The sequence below is a fragment of the Carassius gibelio genome, chromosome A11 (genome assembly GCF_023724105.1).
Source record: "Carassius gibelio isolate Cgi1373 ecotype wild population from Czech Republic chromosome A11, carGib1.2-hapl.c, whole genome shotgun sequence".
NCBI lineage: Eukaryota > Metazoa > Chordata > Actinopteri > Cypriniformes > Cyprinidae > Carassius > Carassius gibelio.
In genome coordinates this window covers 22,426,979-22,447,874 of record NC_068381.1, presented here as the reverse complement: position 1 = coordinate 22,447,874, position 20,896 = coordinate 22,426,979, and the positions used below count along the sequence as shown (strand labels likewise).

Here is a 20,896-nt window from a genome sequence, read left to right as displayed (position 1 = left end):
TGGATGAAGGACCCTGGGATTTCTTTTTGCCCTTAACTGGCTTGTCTTGGAACATCAGAGCGGCTCGAGATGATATGCGCTTTGCTTGTGACTTTAACTGAAGCCAAACAGAGAAGTCTTCAAGCGTGTAGGTCTGATCAGTGCCGGTCCTCAGGATGCCTCGGTTTATGCTGTACTCCACAAACGCATCGCGGTAGTTAGTAGGCAGTTTGCTAAGCAGGCTGTCGACGTGGGAGCCGCATCGTAGTTCGTAGCCATTCTCACCCTCGAGGGAGTGGAGCATGCCAACTAGACCTTGTACTGATAGGGCAAAGTTGTCAAATGCCTCTGGATCTCCAGATCTTACGTGAGGCGAGTTTAAGATGGCACCCAGCTCACTCTGCACGAGCTGACGCGGTTGCCCATATTTATTTTGGAGAGCCTGGAGGGCTGAGGTGTACGGCTTTTGATGGTACATGTAGGCTTGGGCTAGCTTGTAGGCGCTTGGCAGTTTCAAGTGATCGAGGAGGACTTGATATTTGAACTGCTCTGTGAGGTGAGCATGTGTATTGAGCAGATTGTCCAAAGCCATCTTGAGCAGGGCAAAGTCTGAGTCTTTCCCTGAGGTAAAGTAAGGTAGAGTAGGTCTAGGAAGGCCATAAGATGTGGCAACTAGAAGCTCCATGAGGTCAGTACTCGGCGTTGCCCTGTAATCTAGAGGCGCTGTGCCCTGTCGTGGAGAAGGTGGCATGGCGGGGTAAGGATAGGACAGCGTGTTGGCAGCTGACAGTTAGCACTGGGTGTAAAGGTGTAATGGGTGGAGGCACATATTGGACCTGGGATTGGCTATAGACCATGTGTGGCTGGCGAAGTGGGGCCATATACTGTCCTACTGACAGTGGCGGAGCACATGAGGTAACTGCACTCACGGCTGATCTGGGAGCCAACTGCAAAGCTGGGTTGATGATTGCAGAGGAGGAAACATGGTAAGATACGTAGGCTGCGGCTGAGCGAGTACACTAGTAGTAGTATAAGTACTCACTTGTGGAGCGGGCTGGACTGATGTAAGACTGGTCGAGACAGGTGGACTTATGACTGCACTGGAGACTGGTGGCATAACATGAATAGATGGAGTAGAATGGAGCAGTCCATGTCCATCTTGTGAGTGGAGTAGGAGAGGCCGAGCTTCTGATGAGGACCTTAGGTTGTACTCACATTCACTTAGGGGCCTGGAGGAACGGGGACTCTCAATTCCTTCTTCCTTCAGGAAAGACGTGATAAGAGCTGTTTGCGCCAATTCCATCTCTTTCTCTTTCTCTCGCCGTCGCAACATCTGATGCCTGGTGATAACCTCTTTACTCTTGTATGCCATCTCTGCTTTCTCCTCCAGCCGACATCTCTGCCATTCTTGTTCTCGGAGAAGATCCTCCTTCTCATAGAGGGCGTCTCTGGCTTCTTTGTCTAGAAAAGTACACTGCTCGTCCACTAGCGTCTGCTCCATGATCTGCCACTGCACTTCTGCTAATTCCATCCGCTTGACCTGTTCCTCCAACATGGCACTTTGTAGCTCAGATAGCCCGTCTGCAATGGACCTCTTGGTTGATGAGGCAGCACTGGCTCGAGATCTTGGTCTGCTACGATGAGAAGATACCCAGGATCGACATGACTCTGTTCTCACAGATGGCCGTGGAAGTGGATCAGTGATGGAGATGTCGTGAGCTGGGGCTGCTGCTCCGAGTTCCTCAGCTTCGGTGGAAGGGGGTACTGTGACTCTCGGTGTGTACCCAACTTCAAAGTTTGCAAGGGATGCTGGTAAATGTGTATCTCCCGCTGGGGTCGAGAACGCACTGCTGGATCTCCAGATGGTTGTCCTGGCTCCATATTGTCTCCAGAAAGCTGTCAGATCCGGCTCGAAGGACCATGTGATAGAGTGGGACACTCTGAATGGGATAATACTGGTCTGGCAGTTTCCTTTGACAGGGCTCCGTTCAGAGAGAAGGGCACGGAGAACTTCTTCCAGCAAACTTTAATATTGTAGTTTGGGTACAAGCATTGGTGTACAAACAGTTATATGTGTGGGTGTGTGTGTGGTCTATAAAAGAAACAAAGAATAAAATAATATTAATCACAATGTACAAAAAAAAAAGAATTAAAAAAAAAAATGATAGGAAATAAAAGACTTTCCGACATTTATAGTAAATTAATTTTTAATTTTAAATGAATGTACCTAAATAAAGTAACAAAAAATGTATAAGTATAAGTGAGTGATTTTGTTGTTTTTACAGAATTAGAATATAGAATACTCTCTACAAATGGGTTTGTGTGTGAATACACACATATATATATATATAGAGAGAGAGAGAGAGAGAGAGAGAGAGAGAGAGAGAGAGAGAGAGAGAGAGAGAGAGAGAGAGAGATGGTTTACACTGTTTGCAAAAGTTTTTTTTTTTTTTATGTTTTTAAGTGTTCATTTAATACATAGCAAATAAACCAAATATTTAACAGAAATTATGTCAGATTGAACAAATAATTTAAACTGCAGTGGTGGCTGGATGCTGCACAGGTGACAGGACGTATGGGCGAAGAGGACATGTCTCCAGCAGCCAGCTATCACCAAAGCCATGTACCCTCTTCAGCCACCTGCAAACTGCAGAAGTGTCCCACACAAAAGAGTCATGTATGCTTCCATCACCCACACATTAGGCCATCACCCACACCACCATAAATTGCCAATAGCATAATAATGCAGTGTAGCTAACAACTGAATTAAAAGCATTGTTTCTTCTTATTGCCCTGTGAAGATGTGAAGCCTGATGTTGAAGGGCCAGACTGGAGAGGGCCTGATGTTGGAGGCCTGGACTTTGAAGGCAAAGGCCTGGTTGATGCACATGTATCCATATCTCCAAGGATCCTTCTATTGCAACAGGCCCCAGGATGGCCAAAACTGTCTCTTCCTCTGTAGGGACAGGAGGAACTGAACCGATACCTAATCAGTCTTTTTTGCTTCCATCTTACGTGCCACAGCCCTCTGTTTTGTCACACTTGCAAAGTCCCTCCACTTATTCCTGACTTTGTCTGGGCTTAGTCCATATCCAGCATCGTTTATTTTTTGAGTGATTTCTGCCCAGATTTTATTTATGTCAGTGTTTTTAATGCTATTTTTCAGCTTTGAAAATAGCTGGACTTTACTATTTTCCACCACCTTCTCGAAAAGAACTGCAATTTTAAGCATTGAAAATTGGGGTTTTGGTGTCATTTTCATTAACACATCAGAATGGCAAGACAACATAAATAGGAAATATTGAGCAAAAAAAGCAATCCACAACAGTACATCACAGTTTTTCAAAACCCATCTTTTTTCAATTGTGGTTAAGTAGCCGATCAACATTACATAAGAAATAGTATTTATCTGAAATTGTGAAATTGACATTGGGATAAGAAAAGAGCATATTTTTAACTCCGTGTGTTTATAATGTATTGCAGAACAAACAAATGATTCGTTATTACTCGACTCCTACGTAACATCATTTCAAAAGCGTAATTCGAGTCGAAGAAAAGAGAAAATAAAACCAAAATACTGTAGGTTGAACTATGGATCTGCGACACAGGTACCATGGTTTCGGGAAACAGTCGTGACTAGGTTGTTCGTTTTCATAAAGATGCATCGTACCATGGTGGTTAATCTGCGAGCTACGTCGTTGTATGGGAAACGCACCCCTGCAGGACCCAGCGCGTCGCTGGACAATATTTGATTGGTGAATGCGGACGGCAAGATATTATTGTGTGCGGGGTGGGAAAATAAAGTTATTCGCGGGACTCCCGCAAAGTGGAAATATCTAGCAAAATAAAATTACTATAAACCTTTATTTATAATAGACTAAAATAAAATAGACTTTGCGGAATGGGAGGATGCTGATGAAACCATGGACAGCGAAGTGTCATTCCATTCCGAATTTCGAAATAGCGAGAGATCCAGTGGTGGAAAAGGCGATCAAGAGTTTCCGAGATTAAGCAAAGTAACACGCCATGTAGGTTAATGTTATGTGGAGGGGTTGGGATGAACTCAGATGCAGACAGGAAGTACCAAACACAGGATTTATTAACACAAAAGGGGAAAACAAAACCCACGAGGGGGAAAACGACTAGGGTAAACACTAAATTAATTTACAAGACACGATAAACGAAGACTCTGAATACTAACTATAAATAAACACTCACGGTTACACAAAGACTTCTTAAAGGGGGTTACAAGGATAAACTCTCTCACAAGGCTGACATGTAGAAGCACATATGTGGAACAATGAACCGACAAAAGACAGAGCACACTAGGGAATCTAAATAGGGGAACTAATTAAGACACAACAGGTGGCACAGATACGGCAATCACGACAAGACTAGGATAACAAGGGGGCGGGGCAAGGGGACGAGACAACACAAGCACATGGCCCAAAGACAAGGCATTTGTACACAAAACACGGGTCTGTCATGATCCTGCCTCAAGACTAGAGAAAAGTCAGGACATGAAGGCAGAATCATGACAGTTACTTTGCATTCCAGCTCCCAGCGCACAATTGGAGAGGTCTTTCAGTAATTGCGGTCGCATAAATGGGCAGAGACTTAGAGAGATTAATCTGAAGCCCTCATCAGTGAACGACATGCTATTCCTGCACGGACTGCATTAGTAATCGTAGTCTACTATTTTGTTTTAATTCCGTTTATTTTTAATTATTTATTTTGCTAAATATTTAAAATTGGTCTATTTTCTTATTAAGGAAAATTGATTTTCATTATTGTTTGAAGAAAAGAAGGCATTCTTAAGCAGCATAGGCTAATTTTCCATTGAACATGAAATAAATCCAGGTTTATTATTATTATATAATTCATTAGGCTATACTATAGCCTAATAGGTATATTTTTGTATTTACATTTCTTACTTTTTTACTGTATTTCTATGTTCTAAATTCCTTGTTCCCTTCATCCATTTAATTAAACGCAAATAAAACAAAACATTTGTTTCTTTTTAAAATTTATATTCAACAGGGCAATTGAAAAAATAACAGAGTAGCAGGCAGAATATGCAATGGATAAAAAAAAAAAAAAAACTTTACCCGCGGGATTTTGCAGGCGGTAGCAGGACAAAAGGACAGAAAAATCCATCCCACGTGGTCTCTACACTAAAGCGCCAGCATGCTTAGCCTTTCCTGCCCAACCGAGGACAGCAGCTCTCCTTTGATTATTCCCAACTTTGAGAAGCTCCGCTCGCCAGAGTCATTGGACATCATCATGCACAGATAGATGCGCTAACCAATTTCGACATATGGAAACGTCTGAGAAAGATTTACAGAGCCAGCAAGATGAAAATTCTAAGCTTCCTATCACTTCCTATCACAAGTCATGTACAATAGGTTTAAATCCATCCAAGGTTAAAAAACATTGTCATTTTGTCAAAATATCATTTTAAAATTACCTCAATTCTCAGAGATCCCCAAACGGTTCACGCGAAGCTGTTCAAAAGATTCAGTTTCCTTAACCCCCACCTTTCGGTAGCATACTGTGTTCTGATTGGTCAACTAACATAGTCAGGTTTGATTGGTTGTTCCGCACACACCTCCAAGGTAAACTATGCGTTAGCATCTGTTTGGGGTGAATTATGTCTTATTTCTCTCATCGCGAAGCAAACAGTAAAATAAAAAACTTGAACAGTCTCGCTGCTTTTTCTTCTGTGTGGGTGTATTCACGCCGCGCGCTTCAGTTTGAATCTGAATAGAGCGTTCAGCGCGGGGACGTGGTCACATTAGATATAATGAAGGGAGACGTGAAAAACGGACATTGCGTTGTTTTCATATGGATTACTTTATCACAGAATATCTGTTAGCAGCACTTGTTAAACTTCATTTTAATGACGTGTTTGTAAATGAAGACCAGCGCAGACAAAGGCTGCAGACAGCACACATACTGATAAGACCCTCGGGAGAAAACAAACACATAACTTCATAATCATACTTCGCGTTGTGATTCGGAGATGCTCGTTGGTCTAAATAAAGTTGGTAATGAACCCTCTTTTATGGCCAAACGCTTTGAAAATCCCGCCTTGTACTCACCGTGATTAGAAAAGCAGTCATCAGTAAAATGTTGTGAACACAACAAGGATTTGTTGTACTGCTCTGGTATTGTGGTAAAAATGAATTTTAGCCATTGGTTCCTCTGAGCTTCATTCTTTGGCAGTGAAAATAAAACAAACTTGCCTTTACAATTAAAAACACACCGTCTCCTCGACATGATATCACACCAACCAACCAGCGTCTGTGTTGGGGGGGGGGCAGGTCAGAGTTTCGTTTCTCCCAAGACGGTAGGCGGAGATTATTAAGCAAAGTGTTCCTAGTGACGTACATAGAGATGGGGAAAATATTTGAAATCTATAACGACTCGTTTCAGCGATTCAGAGTCGACTCCTTACTTTAGAAACCAATAACTTTATAAATCGTGTACTTTTTGGTTTAATTACTTTGCACATTTTTTACACTGATGGACAGCTACATCATACACTGTAACACAGGTAATTTCTGATTTCCCATCTGTGTGGCTCTTTAATGATGAAAAAAGCTCGTACAAGCTCTGCTGATTCGTTCACTGTCACCGGTTTCTGAGTGCAGAAAACACAGTTCAGCTGATTTTGACCGATTAATAATCAGTTCAACGGTTTAAAAAGTAATTTATTTATTTTCAGTAAATTATCAATTTATTTAAAAAGGTTTTTCTGCATGGTTAATATATATATATATATATATATATATATATATATATATATATATATATATATATAATATTTATGTTTACATATATAATATACAAAATGTTTACAAACATTAGGCTATTTTTTTATATTCATTTGTTATTCAATGAGAGAGGTAGGCGTCAGCTTCAGCTTACATTAATTTGTTTTTGGATTGAGGTTTTTGTAGCCTAAACTTTAGAGGATTTGATTTGAAGAGAAACTAATAACTGTTTTTATAATGTTTTTAAACATTTTTCTTTAGACTACAAGCATTTTAGCCTTCATTATTTCGGAAAGTAATAGGGCTAATAAAATGCAATGAGCCACGACTTACGTTTTTTTTTTTTTTTTTAACTCTCAAAACGCAATCTTATACAAGTGCAGCAAACATTTTTAAGTATCTGAAAACTACTTTTAAAGTGTTGATAGAATTTATTATTTATTTATTTTTTTAAGTAGGCCTAGCTTACATTTGTACAAAATCTGGTGCAAGCTGTAAACTGTAAGCGTTAGATCTCTATTTTTTTCATTTTTAAGGATAAAAAATTATAAAGGATAAAAAATATGATAAATATGATTTAAAAAAAATAAGGAAAACGCTATACTTTATTATTATTATTACATTATTTTTATTAGGCAAATTATAGGCAAATAATATTGTTTTTAAAAAATAACGTTATTAACCGGTATTTCTTCCTCCCAAACCGGTTTCAGAACGGTAATAATATCAGAGGAACGCAGAACAGAAATGTTAAAATCAGAGGTGGGTAGTAACGAGTTACATTTACTTCGTTACATTTACTTGAGTAATTTTTGGGGGTAACTAATACTTTTTGGACTCTTTTACTCTTACTTAAGTAAATTTATTGGGAAAAATCTGTACTTTTACTTCGTTACTGTGGGCGACGCTCCTCTCGTTACTTTATCTTAATGCAATAAATGTTATAAATGCTTCAGTTTATTCCAAACGCGCCGTCTACTTTTCTCTGGGCAATGAGCGATGCCCATTTGCGAATGATTCATTCTTTTGAGTCAGTTCTGTTCAAAGGCTTGATCAAACCAATAGGCAAATGAGTGAATTGGTTCATGAATCAGTTTGAATGATTCATTCAGTTCCCTGCCGCACGCGCTGAGCGTCTGAAGCGGTTCACTCAGAGTTGTAACGTTTAAAGGGGGGGTGAAATGCTCGTTTTCACTCAATATCCTGTTAATCTTGAGTACCCATAGAGTAGTACTGCATCCTTCATAACTCCAAAAAGTCTTTAGTTTTATTATATTCATAAGAGAAAGATAGTCTGTACCAATTTTTCCCAGGCTGGAGGCGTGACGTGTGTGTTTTAATTTTTTTTAAGCTGTACATGTGGAAAGTGCAGTTTGATGACAACATCGCATGTTGTTTACTTGATGTGCTTACGCGCCGATAGCTAAGTTAACAACACAGAGATATTTGAAGCAGTTTTACTCACCGCCTGCGGTTTCAACACACGATCGTGACCCTTTTTCGTTGGGATGGTATTATCCTTAAGAAATAAATGATGTGCAAATCCAGCGTCAAACTGGGCCTTGTTTGTAAAACAAGCATCTTCGAAATGCAGGGAACAAACACAAACACTTGCACAACTCCGTTGATGCTCTGTAAAAATAAACTCCATCCACTGGTCCCTTAATGCTGTTTCTCTTTTGGTAATCTGTGCAGGGTTGTCTTGCCCTGGCAACCAAAAACACACTTCTTTTGTGACATTTGTCGACGCTCTCGCTCTGATCAGTGAAGTCTGTTGTGCTCTCAGTGCTCTGCTATACGGGAGCACGCACTCTTCCGGCAGAAGTGCCTTAGGACCCATATAAGGAAATTCCGCTCAATCTAACGTCACACAGAGCCATACTCTAAAAAAACTTTCCGAAACTTGTGACAAACCGGAAGGAGTATTTTTGGAACAGAAATACTCCTTCAAATGTACAACTTAATCTTTGAAACTTTGTCCATGTTTAGCATGGGAATCCAACTCTTTAACAGTGTAAAAAACTCAGTATGCATGAAATAGCATTTCACCCCCCCTTGAAGAACATCAGCAACGTTGAAAACGGTGCTATGGAACTGCACTGAATTGAAAGCAAATCTGCTAAGGCTATTATTTGCTTGCGATGGAGATCTTTATTAGATGAACACCGCGTGTGCTGTCTACTGTTCAACAATAACTTGGGCTACATTCGATTACAGTACACGATAGCCTACCTGTGACATTAGTTTGTTGTATGTGTGACTTATAACAGAAGGGAACCAAGTTGAATGCAACTTCCAAAAGACAAAAAATAGTCGATTAAGATTTGATTAATTTTAATACAATCACAACGGTACGAGTAGCTACGTTCAGTAAGTCATCAGCTGCTAAATTCAGATCTGTGATCGCTTGCTGGCAAGTGAGCCAGAGACAGACGCGTTTTTACAGCATTGCGCATTATAACCAATCACACACGGTTCTGTTGAGCTTTTGAATGCAATGGCCAATCAGAGGCATTCAGATGAGTCATCGCTGAAATGCCGGTGCTTCCTGCACTCGCTCACTGACTGAATACCTCTTTCTGCCGAATTCTCTCGTCAGAAACAACAAAGTGCAGATGTGTGTACGAATCTATAATTAAGATATTGATTTCACAGTGTTAACAGTTTCAGTGATTTCAGTTTCTGAGAGTGATTGAACTCTAGACTGTCAGTGAAAATGATCTTTAATAATGTAAATGTTATTTGCTCTCTTTCTGAACAATGAAAGATTAGTAGCAATATTTATATCACATTAACTTTCAATGTTAAATTCACATTTAATATAAAGTCAAATATTTAAAATTAAAAATATTTTATGGCATGACATCTATATCTGTTACTTAAGTAAACAGTCAGGGTTTTATAATTAATTACATAAATTGGAGTAAAGGCTGATGAAACATATAAATTTATACACACACACATTACATACATTTTATCTATATATCTAAATAAAAATAGGCTCAATATATATGACCCAAAGTTACTAGTAACTAACTACTTGAGTAGATTTTTTTATCCGATACTATTTTACTCCTTTAGGAATAGCATCCATGATGATGGAGAATTCTTTGGGAGTTACTGGGAAATTACATTTACATAAGAATTATTTGTGACTTAAAATAAGACCTTCCGAGTTAAAGAACTAAAGAAACAACCAAAAAAAAAAGTTTTTCCAAATGAAGTACCACTGATGGGTGCTTAAAAATGAATGACCATGCAAGTGATGCCTGTTTATGAAATTTGGTTAAACTGTAAGGCATTCTAGCAATATTATAAATACAGATCAATAGGAAAGGGAGACCACCTAATTTTGAAAAGTAGTTATGGGGATAAAAGTCCATTTGAGTTTGGATTACACAAACACTGTCTAATCCAATTAATTTTGAAAGTGTTGTTCAAAGAAGAGAAATCAAGGAAATTAAACCCACCATAATCATATGTGTTCATTAATAAGTACTTTTTATGGTGAAACATTAAAGTTTTAGTCGGTGTCAATTACTCTCATAATAAATGTTCAGATACATATTGGCTTTCTCAAGCCCAAGAAATAAGACTTAGTACGTCTTAGTACATTCAATTTAGTATGTAATAAAACTAATATTACTAATTTATTTCATAAATGTGACTTCAATTTTCACAATTATTTATTAATGCCACACACACATAGCTAGTGTCTTTTGACTTAAAAGACGAGAGTGGTAAATGTTAGACATATTATCATGGAACTGTTATTTCCACTTCACTTTTGTCCAAAGAGACAGAACTAATTTAAGAATGCAAACAATTTTTAAACAAACCCCCCCCCCCCCTCCCCCACCAAAAAAAAGCAAGCTACTTCATTCTTCTTTATTCATTTTTGAATAGGAAATCAAATGATTGGTTCCTAATGGAGAGTCATCATACTGAAGTAAAAACATGACATGCTAATAATCCAACGCTTAATTATAATGCAGGTTACTGATTAGCCAGACAAAGCTAGAGTGTCCTGTGGCCCTGTCCAAAATGGCACCTTAAACCCTTGCGGTCTTCCTCTGAGTCCACACTTTCATGGAACAACACCTCTTGACTGTCTGCAGAAGTGTAGATCGAGGGTGCATAACGAGCACCCTTCTGAATGCTAAAATGACAAATGGGACAGCCAGGGTATTGTGGGCTTAATGGACACATGCACATTGTAAGACCGTAAGACCCCAAGTGCACATGAAGTGTTTCATTAGGGACAGGGCCTGTGCGGTTGTTAGCCGATGGTGGCTAAAGCCCCGTTCACACCAAGAGTGATAACTATAAAGATATTGATATTAGCATCCACACCAGCAAACAATATTGTCTGTTTATTCTAAACACGCGCTTGTCTGCCGCTTTACATTTCTTGAGCTTGTTACAGAATGATGGATTCTGATTGACTGTCAAATTTATATATTTTTTTTTATCGTTGTTTTGTCTTTATCATTGTAGTTGTGCTGTGGACTTTGCTATTCTTTAATATCTTTATCGTCGTCATCCTTGGTGTGAACGGCCTTAAGGTGTTCTGTGTGTCTAGAAGAAAGATTAGCAGGTTAAAAAGCTTGCATGTGTTTACATTTGAACTGTCTTCTTGGACAGTTTCAAGCAACTTCATTTACAGTGAGAAGTCACTCATGCTCTTGGCCATCAGATGCGTCCATGGTGTCATTTTCAGAAGGTTTGTTGGTTCCTCCATACCAGACACAGGTGCCATTGCGGTGTCTGATGCAGACAGAATCGTGCATTGGTTCTCGATACCTTAATTCCCATATGTTTGTCAAGTTTGTCAGTATACACTCATCTTTTGTGCTGGGTTGACAGGTCTTTTCCAAGCAGAGAGAAATCTGTAGAAAAGACCATTTCAAAAATGAGTATAACTGCAATATGATGTTAATGCCTTATTTCCAAACTAAAGTATGACTAATTTTTGTTAATTCAAAGCATCATAAATAAGAGCCATCATAAACGAGGCATAGCTGCAGCTGTGCATTCTAAGGGACAGCTGTATAATGCTCAGTGAATAATAGAAAACAGCGATTTGAATGGGCTACATGCCATTAATAAGAGTCGTTTTTAAATACAGACACGGCTGGGTGAACTAACCACTGAAAACTTTCTCTAAATTGGATTATTGTTTTTTTCAATTGGCTATAGGAGGAATGTCATCTGGCCAAACCAGCAAAACAGGTCTCGTCACCGCTTGTCGGAGAACGTGCTAACAGCCAAAAATAACAGCGATATCTATGGACCTTTAAGATAACCAGTTAAACTAGCTAGCTGTTTTTATTGTTGATGTTTTATCCCATTTAGAATAAAAATAAAACCCTTTCTAAAACATCAGTCCGCATATGTGAAGAACATTGGTTATGATAATCTTTGGTATCTACTTGACATCTTGAGTAAAATTCACTGATAGATCAGTGGTAAAACTGCTTCTTTTTTAACAAAGCATATGCAAAACGCTTAAACCCGGAAACGACCCATAACCCTTATTATCCTGTTCGTGTGTATCATCAAGTCCTTTATTACATTGGTTATTCCTTTACATAAAAGTAATTCAGTGGAATGACATGATATTTCTGTTTGGTAATTGAGTGGTAATAATGTTCATCTGGGTTGAAATAAATATACTGTATTACATATTTTATTACCGTGCAGTTACAGCCCATCGGAAATCTGTATTTGATGTTCTTTTTTTCTATTAAGGAGAGATCGTCCCAAAGCCTAACATCGTCACACAATGAAAAAATGATTCCATCAGACATGATTGTTCCTGTGAGATAAAAACAAGAAAGAACATACAGTATCACAAATTTCTGTAATTTTATTTTCCCTGAGGTCCACCAATATAATGTTAGCCAGTCATTCCGGCTCTCACAGTGTTTAGGAGCAGATGAATATGAATATGTAGGTTTAAAGCTGCGGTAGGGAACTTTTGACGCTCTAGCGGTTAATAAACAGAACTGCTTGCGTCTTGCGGAAGAACATCGTAGCCGGAACTACTTCTCTCTGTTTATGTCTATGAAGAATCACAAAGGTACTGGGTTACTCCGCCGCGGTACCCCCGAAGCAATCTAAAATAGTCCGAATATAAACACTTATTATAGGTGTACCCTAGTGATTCAGGACAAGCTAAAAACACGGTTTGGAAAATGGATTCATGGTGTACTCGCTTATTATATACATTTTTCTACATTTTGAACACAAACAAAGTTACGGACCGCAGCTCTGATTGATTGATTTTTACCGGGAGCGCATGACTTTCTGCAAATGGCAATAGGACACTTGGAGGAGCCAGAGGAGCTTGATTTTTACACAGATTATCTGTCTCATATTCTACTGTCAGGACATAATGACAGGTTTAACAAATATGTAAAAAATATTTTTTTTTTTACAAAAGTTCCCTACAGCACCTTTCAATACATCAGGAGATGGTCAGTTGCTCATCTCCCATGTTTTCATATCAGGCCACCAGCTATTATGTAAACTTTTACGACACTTTAAATGATTTTGATTTCATTTTTACCTTTAGCAAGCATCTGAAATAACTTGCAATCCGACGGTGAACACCATATGAGGCAGAAATCTCTTTTTATAGAATTACTCTGAGTGGAGCGAGGCCTGTGGAGTGAATGGAAATGAGCGACAGCTGCTCCACTCACCGGTCTCCAGTCCCACAGAGGACAACCACAAGGATAGAGGAGGAGTTACGACTGAAGGACGAGAGAGGACCAGGCCTGGGTTTGGTTCTTTGATTGGTTTTGGTGTTTGTTTTATTATTAAAGTTTCATTTAAATGTTTGCCACTTCGCGCCTCCTTTTACCCGTAACTATGAAGGTTTTTACAGCGTTACATGCACACAATGCTGAAGACGTTGTTTGCTAACCTTTGCCATAATAAGTGCACATTATACTCATGAAAAAATCACAAACCAGATGAAGAACTTGTCTATTTATTCGGTTTCATTTAGTCTCTTCCCTTTGTCTTTGTTGGTAATGGACTTTTGCATCCATATAGTTAAAGTACATAACTCCAGATTTCTGTTTGTCAGCTCAAACCTCCTCAGGTTGCATTATTTAGTTCATTATAAATAAATATGGCATAAACATTCAAGAGTTTATTAGTATTTTTATAAATATGTACATCTTTGGAATTAAAAGCCCCAATGGAATTTTGTGCATTCCTATGAGGAAATAAATGAAAGCAGGGGAGCAGTAAGCGTGTTTTCTTTTTTAAGTGAAATATGTTGATTCAGCATGATTGATACTACTGAGCTAGCTTTCATTCTAGTTTTCATTCATCTTTCCCCTGCTGGTGAAATGGAGGGTTTGTGTTTGTTGTTCTGTGGAGGCAGGTTTATCACAGGCCAGACAGTAGAAACACAGCTTGAGTTTGGCCTTAGAGGTAATAAATGCACTTCTAGACTTTAGGAAGACATTTTCCTTTCTCAAAGTTTTTTTTTTTTTTTTAATTTTTATACAATAAAGTCTCATTTTAATACACCAAGAAAAATGTGGTAATTTGTTAAAACATTATAAAAGCTTTTACCTGAAAGCAGATACTGACCACGATCCAGTGGTTTACCACACAATGAAGACTCGTCATTGGTGTAGACATGCTGCATTCTCTTTATTCTGTCAAAACCCTTGAACACCTGCAAAAACAAAAGTTTGTTGCTGGTAGCCTTTATTCCTATCATTTTTGCAAAGTTACCATATTACATTTTTATTTGGCTATTTGAAGCCAAATAGTGCACTGTAGTGTATATACAGTATAGATGTATATGATCAGGGCAGGACTTGGGAACATCATTATGGAGTAACACAAAATACACAAACATTGAAACAGTTCATCATTAAATTCAGTGATGTCATCTCTGTTCAGTTTAAATAGTGTCTGTGCATTTATTTGCAATCGAGCCAACGATATCTCTGTAGATGAAGTGACCCCAACTAAGCAAGCAAGAGGCGACAGCGGCAAGGAACCGAAACTCCATCGGTGACAGAATGGAGAAAAAAAAACTTGTGTCTGTTTGTGTCTGAAAGAAGCCATGTGATGACAAACCAATCGGAGCAGATTTAATTCAATATGTGGGTCCTTCATCCATGTGAAATAATCATGAATACTAGTTTATGCTGTTTGATTGTGGCCTTGAAGATCGTAGTTGTAAGCTGCAGCCCCGGCTGGCCCGTTTAGATCTTGCATGCACAGTGGAAATGCATGAATTCTGACTGGCATATAACAAACAAATCAAACAAATGTAAACGGGCAAAAGCGGGGCCCACTCAAGCACAATGGTAAGCCCGTCATGTTAATACCATAATCAATCTTAACCCTAAACCTAACTATTTTGGCGCTGCTAAAAAAGAATTCCTATTTAATTTCAATCAAATGCCTCCGTATGTTGACATAGGATGGGCACAGAGAGAAAAATTAGATTGGAAAAAGGTGGATTTGAATTTGGGTCACTAAAAAGCTTACTGCATCAACTCCAGTCTTCGTCAGCTTCCTATTGAACGGTCTCTCCTGTTGCATTTAACATGCTTATGGGGAATTTCATGCTTACTCTGCTAGTGATTTGTTCGCGTTCATGTAACTGCATGGATAAATGGAGCTTCAACCCACCAAAAGGGGTGAGCCAAAGCACCATTCATCATAAATGTTCTCCTTCAGTGATGAAGATCATCTCTTTGCTCTACTCTGAAGAAAGAAGCTGAAGCAAGAAGCTCAGCCTGCTGGCCAATTTGCTGCTGCTAGAGGTAAATATGACAGAGATCAAACTTGGATACAGGACAGCAATGCTCACATTCTCCAGTCCAAAGTGCAAGCCTTGCATTTAAAATGAGCCATGGAGACAGATCCTCAAACGAACAGTGAATCAGACTTTACAGCTGCTGCTGCTACTTCCTCAATCACAAAAGAGCTCAGGCCCATTCTCAATCTCAAGCATCTGAACTCTACACTAATGAAGTGGCTGTTCAAGATATTGACTTTAAAACAGATGCTCAAACAAATATGCCCTGGGGACTGTTTTTTATCAATGGATCTGACTTTCACATCCGTATAGCCCCTCATTACAGGGCTGTCTCTGGCCCCTGCACTTTTTTGAAGCGCATGGATGTGGCACTTTCTCCGCCGAGACAGATAGGAATCTGCATTATGAATTACTTGTTGTCCATGTAGCGGCAGGAGAATGGAAGTGGTTTGGCAACTCATTCCATGAAGTTGGAGCACTATAACTAAAAGCAGTTTACCAAACTCTGTTTTAATTTGTGGAACATTATACAGTATGCATCTACTAGATCTTATCTTGTATTCAGATCTACTAGGTGTCAAGAGTGTAGTTAAATATGAAGGAGTATGTCCAGTTATTCATTTATACACAGAGATCAACCAATGTTTGAACTTTCTTGTGTTAAGTCAGGACCAACCGACCATTTCATATAGTACACAGTGATGAACAGAGTACTTTGTATGCATTATAAATCTCAATGCTGAATGACACTGTTACAGAATACCCGGGAGGCTGAGGAGTAACAGAAAGATAGTTTATTAAGGCACAAGCAGAGGAGCAGGTAGTGCTGGGTAGAGTGATGAATGACAGTGATGAATGGATCTGTGATAGCAAGGTGAAGACGTCAGAGGAGGGAGGTGCACCACACACACGCACAGAGGAGATGTGGATCTTCGGGGAAATCGCTGGAGAGAGGTAAGTAGAGGTAGAGTCAGTCCTTAGAGATAGCATACAGGTACGACCTTGTCGCAAACAAGAAAAGAGTGCGTGTGTGTGGTATTTATAGTGCCGATGTGATTGGATGGTGATGAGGGTCAGGTGGAAGTGATTAGTATTCAGGTGAGGGTGTGTGTTGAGAATGAGTGGAGGTGGAACCTGACGTGTTTGTTACAGTGTCCCCCTCCCCACGGCCCGCTCCTGAGGGCCGAGGACCCCTACAACGTGGTGGACGTCCTCTTCCTCTGGGAGCTGGTCAATCGGGATGATTGGAGTGGAATGTGTTAAGTAAGTTCGGATCCAGGATGTCATTGCATAGGACCCATGAACGTTCCTCTGGACCATATCCTTCCCAGTCCACTAGATATTCAAGTTGTCCACCACGCCGCTGGGAGTCCAGGATGTCTCTTACTTCATAGGCAGCACAGTCTTCTAGAAGGAGTGGAGGGGGGGCTTTGGCTTCGCCAGGTTCTGTGGAGGGAGAGACAGAGGGATGGTGAGGTTTCAGGTGAGACACATGAAAAGTGGGGTGGAGGTAATCAGGAGGTAATTGCAGTTTGTAAGTGACTGGATTGATCTGCTGAAGGATGGTGAATGGGCCAATGAATCTGGGACTTAGCAGGCGTAGGCAGATGTCCCAGCCAGACCTTCTGACCGGGTTGGTAAGAGGGGGCCTCGGATCGGTGAAGGTCGCCTGTCATTCTGCGTCTGCATAAGGCCCGCTGGAGTTGGTGGTGGGCCGCGTCCCAGACCTCTCGCTCTCCCGGAAGCAGTAGTTGATGGCGGGGACATCCTTGGGTTCACCTGACCAGGGAAATAGTTGAAGTTGGTAGTCAGCCCACCCTAGGAACTGGTTCAAGGAGTTCTGGTGGCCGTGACAGAAGGTACGGAGGAAGCGTCCAATCTCCTGGACCTTCCTTTCCGTCTGCCCGTTTGACTGGGGATGGTATCCGGAGGACAGGCTGATGGCCACACCTAGGAGTGATTGGAAAGCCTTCCATACCCAGGAGATTAACTGAGGACCTCTGTCTGAGACAATGTCTTCTGGGATGCAAAGTACCTGAAGACATGGTTAAATAATAACTCGGCCATTTCCATGGCCGTGGGCAGACCTTTCATGGGGAGAAGACGACATGATTTAGAAAATCTATCCACTATGACAAGAATGCAGGTATTATTATCTGAAGGAGGAAGATCAGAAATAAAATCCACCCCTAGGTGTGACCATGGGCAATTAGGGACGGGCAGTTGCAGGACCTCCGCAACGTGGCATCGATGATCCGCTAGACAGTGTTGGGAAAGTTCACTTTCTACATGAACTAGTTCAAAGTTCAGTTCACAAACTTTAAAATGAACTAGTTCAGTTCATAGTTCAAACTACAAAATTTTGAACTAAGTTCACACAGTTCCAAAAATGAACTAGTTCATAGTTTTTTTTCCATATGTTGCTGCAAGCTATTATTTTTCTAAATTATTGCAACAGCCCATACAGAATCACAGACAGCAATTATTTTATCAGTTTTAACAATGAAGCTAGGCGTCAGATTTCATCTTCATATCCAATTTTGAATCCTCATCCAACCAGGGTTTACATTAGCATTGAAGGGACAGCACTTCCCCCTTGTTGCTTTAATGCTTTGTCTCCCATTCTCACCGACCTTGTCATAAACATCATCAGGCATTAATACAGCACGTTCAGTTCACGTTCGCCCAAAATATGAACGAGTTCATGAACTATCCTTCAATGAACGCGTTCAGGCACAACACTGCCGCTAGGCTCCGGGAGAATAAGAGGATGTCAATGTAGACGAGGACGAACCTATGGAGGAACTCCCGGAGCACCTCATGAATAAAATCCTGGAAGACGGAGGGGGTGTTTACAAGTCCATACGGTATCACACAATACTCATAGTGGCCAGTAGGGGTTATGAAGGCAGTTTTCCACTCGTCCCCCTCTTGTATCCGGGTGAAGTTGTATAAACAAGTCAGCTCCTCCCACTCTTGCAGGTGGAAGCACTATTTGTTTCTGTAGTTAGACGAATGTGAACAAATCAGTCGTCAACACGAGTTTTCCGATAAGCCTGTTAAATGCAACACTCAATCGCTAATCTCAGGGAACCAAGTTTACATTAGCAACCAAAGCTGCTTTGACATAATCTGTATTGTATGATGTGCTATAGTAAATAGAGGTGACATGGCTTGACACAGTTTCTGGCTAGCCCAAAGAGTTTTGTAATTCGTTTGTTTGGTTTGACCAGACTATTGTTGTGCTACTAGCTAATATGGGTGGCAGAGTTGTTATAGTAAATGGTCACTGTTTTTATTATGCATATCTGTGAACATTTTTTTCTTTGATCTTAAGTGTATTTTCATATTTAAATACCTATGATGTCTATATCAGTCTACACTCTACCAGTTAATCCACAAGAATCCCAAAGAGATTGTAACTCTGCCTCCATTTAAATGATGGACTACTTGGACGGAAGGACAAATAGCAAAATTATTCCCCATAGAACATTTATGTTATCATCAAGTTCTTTAGCTCACCTTTATCACTTGGATTTCATACTGAATATATGTAGAACCCGTGACAAGATAACTTTCATTGCTGTGTATGTTCTCCCCAGTTACTTCAGCTCGCATCACTAAACAGAAATTAGAAAATTGTTGTTACTACTGTGTTAAAGAAATAATTTCAGTGAAATCAATTTGTTCTTTTAATATCACACACTTACACAGTCATGTCTGTCTATCTATCTATCTATCTATACATTGTCAATACACTGTGATACATTTGAATACATTGTAATACAAGGAATACAAAGAAAGTACTAAATACATAATCCATCTAGATGTACCTGATATTTTCTATAGCTGAAAAAGTAAATGACCCACATGCAGCAAGAGCTCTTAAAATGATATATTGCAACTTTAATCTGGCTTTATTTTGTACAGTTTACTATATTTTATTGTCTTGTATGTGAACATTATTTTGAATTTCAACAAAAAGCAAAAAAAAAAAAAAAAAACTTGTCCCAAAGAGCCAGACGGAACCCTTGGGGCAAAGCGGGCCATCTGGGACTAGAGGAGGGGTTATGAACCAAGGCGGAGTTTCTCCGTGTCTAGAGAGCGTCAGCGCCACGGATTATTTCAGAAAGCTAACAGCTTTAACACCAGCATTAAAGACTTTTTAAAATAAGATGATATCAAAAATCACTTTCAGTCAGCAGCGAATGTTTGAAATAACTTGATCCTTTGTGGATTATAATCACCATACAAGGCAGAAATATTTATAAGCGATGCAAAAAATATGCATTACATTACATTAACATAGTAAACCTGGTAAATATGACCGCTTGAAGAAATCAGACGTCAGCTTCTTATTCGCTATCATAATTGTGTATTAATTTAGTATCATACAGTCATGGCCAAAAATATTGGTACCCTTGGTAAATATGATCAAAAAAGACTTAATCCTTTTGATTTTGATATAAAAAATATATCCTTTCATTGGATAATAAGAATTTAAAATGGAGGGGAAATATCATTATCATTATCAAAAATAAAGCATTGGGTTCTTGCCAATTTAATAGTCAATGACCCCAATCATGACTTTATTGAAGTTCAAATGATATCAATCACATCACAAATCAATACACCTATTTTTAAAGCCAAAACCAGAGCTAATTAAAAAGTAAATGCCACTCCAAAACGACTATGCAAATAGATTGTTGAACTGTGACTTTTTACAACAGCAGTTTGAATACCAGCTTGCTCGATCATATTATTGTACTTGCACAATAATTACAAGTTTCATTTGTTTGACACAGAGTTTACAACACTGTCCTGAACCCAAATCTGTTGAGATTTAACTGTTTCTTACTAGTCTTCATTATTGATGGACAAAATGTAGATTTTGATAACAGGTGTTTTATTTAGTGCAAAAGTTTATGGAATATTATATTGTAACAGTGTAATGTTCTTGAAGATTTGCCACACCATCCTGATGAACGGCTCTTTATTTTGTTAAAGAGCATAAAGTGTTTGATCGACGTACCTATTTCAGACCTGCAGAACATCTGTTGAGGGTGTGCTGGACCACAGCTGCAGCCCTCGGACACCTGCTCCTTCAGTCTCGCAGACAGCAGAATCAGCAGCCCTAGAGTCACAGCAGCAGACATGCTCACACTCATACTCCGACAGCAAGGATCTACTATAAAAAATACACTTCTTGTGGCCCTGAATGATTCGTCCACTCCGTCTGTAGAGATGATCTCTCTCTAGGATCTGTGGGTGTCTTATAGCTTTCATTTCTGGCTGAAGAAAGAACCACCCTCCTAGCTAAACAAACCCCACCCTCTACAAA

At 39.5% G+C, this 20,896-nt stretch overlaps 2 protein-coding genes across 2 annotated transcripts in view; one reads left to right on the top strand and one right to left on the bottom strand.

Annotated features, from left to right (window-relative positions):
* Positions 1-20,896, top strand: part of LOC128022694 (synapsin-2) — a 113,505-nt gene that overhangs the window by 82,767 nt on the left and 9,842 nt on the right. The gene's annotated exons all lie outside the window — the stretch shown is intronic.
* LOC128022706 (metalloproteinase inhibitor 4-like) lies at positions 10,606-20,812 on the bottom strand. Its single transcript, XM_052610503.1, has 5 exons — positions 20,588-20,812; positions 19,078-19,175; positions 14,349-14,454; positions 12,452-12,573; positions 10,606-11,644 (listed from the first exon to the last, which is right to left on the bottom strand). The coding sequence occupies exons 1-5, from the start codon at positions 20,721-20,723 to the stop codon at positions 11,429-11,431; spliced, it is 678 nt and encodes a 225-aa protein (XP_052466463.1). The 5' UTR covers positions 20,724-20,812; the 3' UTR covers positions 10,606-11,428.